The following is an 11,266-nucleotide window of genomic DNA, read 5'->3' as shown; positions in this document are numbered from 1 at the left end:
AACATGTAAAAGTATGTTAACCCGCATTCAACCTCCACTGCGTGATTAGTTTAAACCGTTATGTTCTTTTAAGCGAACCGTTAGCGTTCAAAAATCGAAACGAATGCATGCTTCGCGCTTTGTATAGCTTCAGGCGCTAAATGTGAACCAGCAGGAAGAGGAGAATCTAGCCCGGGGCCTCATTTACTCTTTTACCGTAGATTTTTCCGTAGTTTCTTGTTTTTGATAAAAAACCGCAGGTGGGAACGTGTTCGCCCGAGGGAGCGAAAAGGAAAATCAGGTTGATTTCCAACAAAATAAATGTCTTATTCTGATTATTTCAATCAGTAAGTTAATCAAATCATATGCAAAATTCGCAAATTAGATGTGCATGAATGAAATGCCGGATTGGGATTCGGATTCAGAGATCCGGATCTATAAATGGGTTTGAATCGAAAGATTGGAATCCCAACCGGGAATCAATTTTCCCAACACTAATCGTCATTTTTTGCTGATCGTTTGGCCAAGGTAGTTAGATCCAATCTTATCGTTTGCTTCAAAAATCTTGTTTGAAGGTTTTCAACATTTATTTCAAATCCCTCTCGAAATATTTCAGAAACTGAACGACTTTGTGTTCGACGATAGAGCAAACAAAAATTTAATCATGTTCAAATTTTCTAAAAATATTGAAATCGGCTAACGCTTGTTTGAGCGGTGAATCAATTGTGAGCTCTATCATGTTGATCCAGAAGATTTACAAAGGCAAGTTTAACCAGTCATCTACAAAACAGAAGTCCGATGGTTAATGATTTGGAAATATTTACAAAGTTGTTTTATTTATTTCGCAAACGTTATCGCTTTTACAATGGACTTATTCTAAATTATGGACACCTGTAGCAGTAAATATTTTCGTTCTATAAAATCTTCTTTCGGAACAAACGACAGTCTACCGTCGTTTCCTATCTGGCCACTCTGTGGCACGCTCTCGCCTGTAATTATTAAACATAACAGTCGCCGCGGTGCAATACCTGACTTAAAGAAAAGAAATAAATTACTAACATTCCTACCAGATCACCTATTACTCAGTGATAACAATTAACATTATGCTAACAACAAGTTTTTACAACTGATGATCGTAATCAACAACAGCACCAGCATCGAGTTGAATTACCCTTTGTCTTTAGGATACACGCTTTTCCAGCTTCCCCGAGAAATTTTACCCCGAGATAATTGTATTGCGTACGTTCTACGACTTCACATTGCCATCTCCGTGAGATCACGCTGATCCAACTGCACAACCGTATTTTCTTTGGCGTGACCGCTTCTCGAGCGACTGGCACGTGGTTCCCGCACCAAATATTCGGCTTCCTCGTGCGAACCACTCGGGATATCGTTGCCAAAGTGATCCTCGTCGACATCCTGTACGGAGCCGTCCCGTCGCTGGTCCTGTTGCTGATATCTGTGCTGGAACGCATTTGATGCGCGGAACAAACTCTTCGGGCAGTCCTTGTAGTACGGGAAGCATTCGCCTGGCCCGTCCTGACCACGGCCTATCTTTTCTGCCGTAACGTACTCGTCTAAATGCTCTGAATATGGCGACAATGATGCTCTGCAATAGAATAAAATACACAAAGTTAGGCGGCTTGTATTGACGTATGGCAAGTTCTAAACGTACGTGAAGAACAATTTCAGCATCTCTCCAATCAACCCAAACTTCTCCAAAGACTTTGAATGCACCTCACATATGGCACGAAGCATGCATGCTCTTCCGTCCAAACCAAAGGTCGCCAAAAAGTCCTCGACAACTACATACAAAAGTGCGCTGGAATTTTTAAAAAAGATTTGCAAACATTTTTAAGTTGAATTGCCGTTGCCAAAATATAGCATTAACTAACCGTTCTCCTCCGTGGAAGGCATGTTTGTGCTCAACCGGAAGCTGGGGCATTCTCTGGTTTTCGTCATCGTCCAAATGGTTGGTGGTGATCTTGAAGTGATCGCTCGTAGCACTCGGAGCGCTACGCTTGCGCCGTTGGATTCTCATGTAGTCCGAAACATAGTCAGCCAACACCGAACCGGCAGCTTGGCCCATCGACCGGGCAAACAAGGGCGGTAGGACACCGAGCGGATTCTGGTTATCCGTTAGGCCCAGCTTATCGAAGTCAACTGCAAGTAAAATGGAAAGTCAAGTTAATGTATGCGCCATGGGGACGTGATCGCCCCAGTCAATCGACTTACTCGTTATGGGTAAACTGATGGAGATGTTGGACAGAAAGCCGTCCGGCGGATAGCGCACAAATGGCAGTGCAATCGTCGGAGCAATCGTCAGCGACGTGCCGGGCGGTAGCGCCAGCCGGCCATCGTCCGTAACCCAGATCAGGCGCTTCTTCCTGCTGTGCGGCTCGCTGGATTTGGCCGACGGTCCGCCGGTGCGCTCCAGTGGCTCCTCTTGCTCGACATCGGCGTGCGGCATCGATTTTCGATAATCTGCTTCGGACACGTACTTTTTCCGGTACTTTTTGTTCTCCTTGGCGTGCGGCGGGCGCTTCTTCGAGCTTCCTCCCGCCGGGTGGGTGGGTTGGCGTGGTTCGGCTGCCCCACGCGAACCAATTAGCTCGTCTGTCGAACGAAAGTGACCGATTTCGGACGGGTGCGTGCCGCTTTCTACCCCGGAAGCGTCGCTCTGGCTCGTGTCGGACACTTTTGAACTGTTTTCGAGTCCCTGCTGGTGACGTTCTTCTGAGGATGCGTCGTTGGCTGGGATTGCGATAACGGCGATGACTAGAAGTGCTAGTACACCACGCTTCCACCGGATTTCCATTGTGAGAGTGTTTGAAGATTGTAAAACAATCTATAGAATAATGTACAATTAGTATTGCTACTTTCAATGGAAGCTCTTGCTTGAAATACACAAAACATATCCTAAGCTAATTAAAACATAAACTTTAACTAATGGCGATGAAAATCACTTTAAATGGATTCAGACAACCTCAATTTGTATAAAGTAATATTTCATCGTTCCGACTTGTTTCAGTTTATTGATTTTAAGTGGTTTTAACTGGATCAAGCAATTGCAGTATGATAATTTTTGAAAAAGGATTTTTGAGCCGTAAGAATTATTCTGAAAATAATTCCAAACATAATAAAAATAGAAACCATATTCCAAATGGCCATACAAAATCCGAAACCTTAGAAAATTCGATTTATGTTGCTCAATGATATATAGAAATTTGGATTTGTGGACAATTTAATTAGAAAAAAAATGTTCAAGATTAAATAAATAAATTTATTATTTTTCTATTTATAGTTTTACGGTACGTGCCCTATTGTAGAATAAAATTATGATGATGAATACAAAATATGCGTTGAATGAGAAAACGTATACATTAATTAAAATGTCTTCATGCTTTCATATTCTGTGATGTTAAGTCAGACATTTACAAAAGAAGACCTCATTTTTCTAGGAACAAAAGAACGATGTTGATAGTTTTTTGTGAAATTTCTAGGAACTTCCGAATCGTTACATATTTTTGATTTTCTAGGTCACCGATCTTACATCAAAAGAGCACCAAGATTCACTTTCTACACCTCTTGCCTACGTTTCTCACGTAACAATCGTAAATTATCCGCTCAAATTACCCATTAATGCTCGACTGTCCGCCCTCGAGGCCGGCCCAGCTCATTGATCATATTCATCGGACATCTATTGGCAGCTGGTAGGCTGAAGCCTCCCAATATTTGCTACCGTCGTTTGTGCGCAAATAACGCGCTGAATGCAAACAAACGGCGCTATTGGCACATTGGCACCACCTGGCCAGGCAGCCTAACGTCGCTAAACGGGTGGGAAACCTTCATCGCCAGCATCTTCATCGAGCGTCGTTCGTGTGCGCCCGGAACGAGTTTCCTCGTTCATATGGCGTTAGTACCACTAGCCGACCCTCCCCCTCCCAGGGGTGGGGATGTCCGCGTGTCCGGAAAAACCAGTTTTCCAGTCACGATCCAAACCAGTAAGAACCTACATTCCCAGGCCGGCCCGATCGTCCCGGGAAGATGCCGGTCCGAGAAAAGGAAAGAAGTCTTCAACGGTTTTACCCCGCGTCTCCCGACGGTGGAGGTTTATTCTGCACTCCGCGATGCCGTCCGCTATCCGGGTTGCAAAGTGAAGACGAAAGTTTCTTTTCCACAACTCCACACCGCCGCTCGTCCGGTCGTCAGAAACGAAGAGGAAAGTTTAAAAAAAGGCACGACAAAAATACCAAAAGATCAGGATTGGCATGAGCTAGCTTTCATCTTCTGTACATCCCATTTTGCACCGGACGAATCTAGACGAGGCGTGCAAGTTTCATTTTTTCCGCCATACGCCACAGATGTGATCTACGACTCCGCACTCGCGGGCACTCTCGATTTCCGGGTCACTTGGAAACCGGTGACAACAGAATGCACAAAAATTCCCCCCAAAAACCTGAACCACTTCTGGGGCAAGTGTATGATTGTTGATATTTATTTACAGGGGAAAAAAAACATTATCGTCACTCGTTCCAAAAGGCTCACGTAAACACGCGTCCTAAAAGTGGCACACACTTTGGGTGGAGGCTCTCCTGGAAGGTGAAATTCGAAATTTAGGACGAACCGACGAGATGAGCCACACGGGACGGCCAATAACTCCTTGCATGACCTCCTTTTTTAGGTCCGTGTCATTCCAACGCGGGGCATCTGTGGCGGTTTGACCGGAAAGCAATACAAGCCTTCGAGAAGAAGGGGTCAAAGATCGTTTCACCCATCTTTTTCACTTGATCGAAGCGAGAAGCAATGAAAAAGAAACACCGGGGAAGTTCATTAACTACTTGGAAAACCGTTGTAACTGCAGCGAGCCGTACCGACCTTGAACTTGTCCATGGGAAGTCTTTATTTTTTTAAACTTCCTTCTTTTAGCATCCCTTTCTTGGTGGCCTTCGATCAAAAAAGCGAGCACAAATTATCCCCAAGCAGTGAGTAAAAATTACTTGTAAGATAATAATTTTTATGGACTTCCTGTGTCTTCTCACACGCGTTTGCATTTTATTGGCGTCCCAAAGATGCACTTGCGATTTCACCTTGTAATTTTATTTTCACCGCAATGAATTGTAGCTACCCGTGAATTAAGGATAATTTAAAAATGCTTGTAATCGGGCTGCGCACGGTCACACGAAAACCGTAAACGCATCCTCACCGGGAGAAACACGGGAGAACTCCTTTTACGTCCCATCAGCATTACAAGTATGACGAGCCGGGAGGAAAAAGAGAAACTTCCGTCCATTGTCCCGGCCATTGAATCCGATTGAGCGTGAAATGCGACGATAAATCGCGTGATCAGGTCACGTGTGAGTATAAGTTGAAAAGAAAACAAAAATCCCAAAACAAAATGAAATGCAAGAAATTGGCATACTGATTTATGAAGTTACATCTCTTGACCTCCCCGGAGTTTTTGTTTTCGTGTTTCGTTTGTTTAAACTTCTTCGATCATGGATCATGAATGAAATCGAAAAGAAACGTTTTATTTATTTAAATTGTTTCGTTATAGGTAAAAATAATTTAAAGACTCTTCTTCAGTTTCATAAATTATGAAACCGATATTTGAACTAAAACTGGCCACAAAAGGTATTGAGGAATAAAATTCTTTCTGCATCGCAATTCTTTCATTTTCAAATAAAATTTTGTGTTGAACGCTGTTAAATGCCACACAAATTGCTAATCTTATAATATCAATTAGTCAATTTGTTAAATATGTTATGTATCTGTTTTCTAGAATACGGTTGCCCGTTTTTCGTTAATTTATTCACATGAGTCAATCATGTAGGCAATCTTTATCCAAAATATTCAAGGATTTTAGCGGTAATGTAGTTATTTAACACAAGAAATACCGCGATTTTTACCCTTGAAACTTTACCGCGAATTATTTTCAATATTAAAAAGAAAATTTTTTTTGAATACGTAAGAATTAACCTTCCATTGGATGTTTGAAAGTCAGGCATTAATATTTGGTAGAATGTTTTAACCTTAAGAAAAAAATGTGAATGAAAAAGTATCTGGCCAGTTAAAATGACTGGTCCGGTAGTACTAGTGTTGAAGAAACTTGCAATTTTAATTTAGCAAATTTCCTTCCATTCAATCCTGCCATAAAATAATACACGAAACGCTTTGGCTACGATGCATATTTAATTGAAAACATACAGCATGGTGTTAATCAGGCCATTAATCATCGGAATCAATGAGAACAGCTCCCATGCGACCGTACCGCACGGTGCCGGTGGACAATTTCTTCGCTAATGAAGCCGAACATTAGCCGGCCGAATCATCATCGGACGCCGGCGTGACCCCCTGCATCTGGCACAGGCATAATTTCCGACTGCAATTCGACAACGCGTGCATTCGACTTTCACGCATCTCTGCCGACCCAGAAGAACGCAGCGGCAACAAAATGTGTCCCCGTCCACGATCGTCGATCGTTACATCGATCGTCTGTGTTGGAGTGTTTTGTGCGGAAAGTGCTCAATCTCGCGGGCGACGGCTGGAGGTGTGCTCGGAGTCACTGGCTCAACGACCACGGCCACGCCAAGATGGGTCAAGGTTTCGAGGGAAATGATGCGAAGGAAAGTGACTCAGTGATCGCCGGAAGCCGGAAGAGAGCCGAGGTTGGGGCGGGTGGACTCGGCTCGTTATCGGTAGTGCCCAAGAGCGGGGGTTTGGGGGGACGGCGGCCAGTGAAGGGAGTGCATGCAGGCCCGTAAATGCATTGCGTGTGCCACGGTGTTCGGATCGGGACGGAAACGAGTTTTTCCACGCATCCGATGGGCTTTTTGCACTTGCACCGGCGGGAGAGAGTCCGCTCGGAGTGAAGAGCAAGAAAATTACCTCGCCATGGGGATCCCCATTCCGCTGCCTGCTTCTTCCTTCTCTCATCTTCCATTTGTCTTTCAGCCATCTCGTTGCGGCTTGATTTATATCCAGCTTCTGGAGAAGCTTTTTAAAAAAATCAATTTGCCTTCAAAATACTTGAAACCTTACTAAGAAATGGACGGTAAACCAATGTTGAATTATTTTATTTTTTCTAAACTTTATAACAAACAAATTTAACTGGTTCAAATATACTTAAGAAAATGGAAATGACCAAACAGCGATAGTCACAAAACAGGTAGAATGTTTCTCTAAACTATTATCAGCATACCTTATTGTTGGCGGAATAATAATTTACTGTTTTTACCATTTTGAATAATCCAAAACCATCTTAAAAAAAATCAACGATTAAAAATATTCAAAATCAAAATAATTTTGCTCTAAAACATATTTATATTTTGTACAATGACACTGGATTTGGTATATTGGAATCAGGATAATCAAAATAACGTCTTAACAATCGTGTAACGAAAGTACTACTACAAATGTTTAGCCTATAAGATTTGTTTATCCAATGAGGTTCACGAAGAAGTAAAACGAAACGTCACGTAAAAGTAAAAAAGATATGCTTTTCATATAGTTTAGCAGTTGTCGTTCCAAGACACTCAATGCCATTCGTTCATCCTTTTCAACGTTCAACAAATGTTTATAAACACACTTTGAGGAATACTTTTTCATAACAACAAAAACAAAAAATGCAAATCCTTGTCTATTATATTCGGCAAAATAGAACATAACATAAAATCCAACTACCTCGCTATATTATCGGTAACGATTCTTTGTTTCCACCATTCCAGGCCACATGCCACGGCCACGCAAATGACTTTGTCGTATGCAATGTTGCTACATGCAACGAGTACCCCTTATCTTTCATCTCCGTTTCACTGAACGAAAACGAATTTCGCGACCGTGAATATGTCGCAAATCATTCGCGACAGCTTCAAACCCAACCAAATGACTTAACGATATCTGCATGCCTTGGCCCGCCAGCGCGGTGTAAGCATCCGTGCTCGGATCGCTATCATCACCGTGCCACGCGTTTTCACTATACGGCGACACGACCGACCGAACGAAAGCGATCGCGCGTCATCCGATGGCCGACATTGGTTTTCACTCTCATCGGACGGGACCGGAGCAAATCGGCCGGTCCAGCCGGTGATCCTCGTTGGTCCGAGGGTCAAGACCAAGGTAGGCTGGATGGAGCTGGGAAAGACGTTGTGAAAATTGACGTTCATGCCCGGTTCGTGCAGGAGGAGATGAGGAAAAACCAGACCTCCGCTGTCTGGCGCGAACGCGCTATTCTACTTTTAATTTCATCTGGCAGTGTGCCAGCGGGTCCACCGAGGGTGATCCATCTTCATCCGCACACCACAAGCATGCGAACAGGCAATATTCACGCACGAGGTACGGACGGTCGGAATGCGAAGAAAATCTGCCCCCAGAAAACTGGGAAAAGTGCAGCTCGAAAATGCATCACTGGCGGAAGACTGGGTGGCCTGGATTGGACCAAAACGCAAAGGCGGTTCGAACATGACATTTTACAGCTATTTGGCTGATATCTCGAGGACAAGGTATCGTACTCATGTGCCAAGGTTGTCGGAATCAACACCACACGTCCGAGGCTTATCTTCCTGCCGTGCACCTAGTTCAATTTCTTTGGAGAAGGCGTCGAATCACTTACTAAGGTATAGCTTCACTTCCGTAGGACGGTTAACACTGGTTCGCTTGGGTTCGCTCTAGAACTAGGAAAGTAGACACTTTCTGACGAACGCTGGATGAGATAAATTACACTAGGATCACTGTTTTCGTCTCGGCTGAAGCGACCGACAATCCAGATTAAACTGTGTCACACGTGCACCGAACGGCTGCTCGATAAAATGATGATCATTTTCTCACTCAAAGCTCAACCAGATTCCGCAGGACGTCTTCTGTGTGTGTGTATTTGTACTTGAATCTCTCCACGTGTCAGACCACGAAGCGGTATCACTTCGCCTCGATTGAATGGCAATCGATCGCTCGATTCCGGTGGCACCTAAATAAATCCTCGACCACGACAAAGGCAACCGTAACCACAAACTGCGCGCAACTGCCGTGAGGGCTTGCCAGTAACCGTTACCGCTTCGCTTTGCGCTCCGAGCTCGACTAAAGCGGCACGCTGCGCGAAAATACGGTTTAAGTGACTCCCGGACGACGCAAATCGACGGCCGGAGAAATGGCAAAAACGGGAAACCTGCCCGCCGGAATTGTGTCCTGCCCCATTGGGTGGGGAGAAGGGAAGGGAGTGAGGCAACTAGGCAATAAACGATCGGACGGACGAGTGAACCGACGAGAGACCGAAGAGCCTCGCACGCGACATGTTGCCGCAGGAACTGGTTGCGGGGTTCGCCGTCGGATGCATCACTCTCGCGCAAATCTTCTTTCTGTTTTGTTTGCCTCTCCTTGGGCCAACGATATCTTTGCAACGCAACCTTCTTACCCCCCGCTAAAGGGTGCATCTTTGCACTGCACCGGATAAGAGAATAAGGTGAAGGAAGAGCTGAAGACAGCAGCTTGACTTGAATCAGAATCCTTCCTCAGTGCATGACGTCGGATATTGGTTTGGTGGGTAACACGATGAGTGAAAGTGCACGACCGGTTCCGTTATAAATTTGATTACTTATATTAATGCCAGAACATTTTCACTGCGAGCAGATAAGATAATGAAAAATGGGTTATATTTTATCGACTATGCTAAAGAAATTGTATGCAACTTCGCAGAGTCTCAAAATTTGAAATTAATTTCCCTTTTGTTGCTTGCGGCTAAAAATGGGTCACCAACGGTAAAGAGGTTGAGTCAAGGTAGAACGTCGAATGTCACCAGCGATGCGCCAAGAACCAATGGCATGGTTGCTTGGCCAGCGTAAAGCGATTGGTTTTGTAAACACAAGGTTAATTCTGCGCTTATGTTATTAAGTAACGTTCTCGGGTAGAAAGTTGTAAACTCAAGAAACGTCCCCGGAGAAAGGTTGACGTTAGTTTGTAAGATCCGCGTTTAAGCTAGTATATAAGAGCGTTAAGAAGCATCAATAAAGTAGTACACATCTGGAACACGAAAAGAACGGTGTTCTCACTAACTGCTTGTTTTCAGGTCGTTCCCCCTTCTGCGGCATAAGCTCTCGAGACCGCAAGAGCACCCAGCAGGAAGGTAATAGGAGCAAAGAAGTACGAGAACTTTTGAGGCAGACACCCAAACTGAATTAAGCCCGTTGGGTGACGATTTCACGGGTCCCAGACGGCCAAATCTTTCGCTTGGCCGGGACGTGAACCACGCGCAACAAAGTTATTAAAATATATATTTAAAATTTGACTGAAAGTGTAGTCGCTAGAAGATTGCCTTTATGCTTATTTGTATGCTTCACTTTAGTTTTTTATTTGTTTATTTTTTATTACACTTTACTTTTCATTACAATTGGGCATTGCCTATTTTCATCTTTTATTATTTCAAACAAAATTATTCGCATTTTTTTGTTCAAATAAGCGCCCTTTATGGTAAGCATTTATTAATTCGCTGCGCTAAACTTTTCTTAAAGATCTACTTTTTTTTATTAATAATAATAATAATAATAATTTTAATCCCAGTAATAGTAGTAGTAGCATGAGGAATGACGGGTTCGAAAATCGAATTTCTTTCCGCGTTAATATGACTAACTTGGTAGATGAAACTAATTCGGTCGTTAACTAATATAGTAAACTATAGTACTGGGACAAATATGAGAAAGCATGTGGAAAAAAAAGAATAAAGGGATCTTTGAAAAACCTATGGTATTTAAGTTAAAACCAACAAAAACAGAAAAAAATTAAAAGCCTAACCTAACTTAACCTAGCTTATCCTAATAAAAATAACCTATTTGATTGCTTATCGAACTAGAGTATCAAGTTACTTACTTCATGAAAACTGCTTATACAATCCTTATACTTAATTCAATATGTATAGTATCAATTTCTACCGACGAAAACTAACGAAAAGAAAAGAAGATCTTTCAAAGACTGGTTGTAAATAAATTAGGAAAATAGTAAACAGTATACCATCTCTTTTATTTGGCATGATGAAGGAAGTAACGACCTCCTCGTAACAACAAAAGAACGACGCTTGATGCGCTCACCATACGGTAAACATGGGTATCTTCCGTACGATCAAACTGATTCCTATTGATGGGACACATGAAGGAAAACGAATGTCTCCGTGCGATAAGATGCCAATCTAGTTCGAGAGACCATCAGTTCCCGGTCAGTTCCTGGTCCGGTCAATGCGGGTTCAGTATCGTTTCACAGTTGCGTCGAGTGAGAAGTGGTAAGAACGTAACAGTTAGAGCTAATG

At 43.2% G+C, this 11,266-nt stretch overlaps 1 protein-coding gene across 1 annotated transcript; it reads right to left on the bottom strand.

Moving 5' to 3' along the window:
* Window positions 1–1,233: 1,233 nt before the first annotated feature.
* Window positions 1,234–2,797, bottom strand: LOC131265639 (uncharacterized). Its single transcript, XM_058267924.1, has 4 exons — window positions 2,215–2,797; window positions 1,875–2,142; window positions 1,655–1,801; window positions 1,234–1,588 (listed from the first exon to the last, which is right to left on the bottom strand). The coding sequence occupies exons 1-4, from the start codon at window positions 2,795–2,797 to the stop codon at window positions 1,234–1,236; spliced, it is 1,353 nt and encodes a 450-aa protein (XP_058123907.1).
* Between the last annotated feature and the right edge of the window lie 8,469 nt (window positions 2,798–11,266).

This window comes from Anopheles coustani, chromosome 2 (assembly GCF_943734705.1).
Source record: "Anopheles coustani chromosome 2, idAnoCousDA_361_x.2, whole genome shotgun sequence".
NCBI classification, from domain to species: Eukaryota; Metazoa; Arthropoda; class Insecta; order Diptera; family Culicidae; genus Anopheles; species Anopheles coustani.
This window is presented reverse-complemented; position numbering and strand designations above follow the sequence as displayed.

Excerpts from the sequence above, each read along its gene's own strand:
- LOC131265639 (XM_058267924.1), bottom strand. The coding sequence starts at position 2,797 with ATGGAAATCCGGTGGAAGCGTGGTGTACTAGCACTTCTAGTCATCGCC. Across the intron at positions 2,143-2,214 it reads CATCAGTTTACCCATAACGA|TTGACTTCGATAAGCTGGGC; the intron begins GTAAGTCGATTG and ends TTTTACTTGCAG. Across the intron at positions 1,589-1,654 it reads ATGCTGAAATTGTTCTTCAC|AGCATCATTGTCGCCATATT; the intron begins GTACGTTTAGAA and ends ATTCTATTGCAG.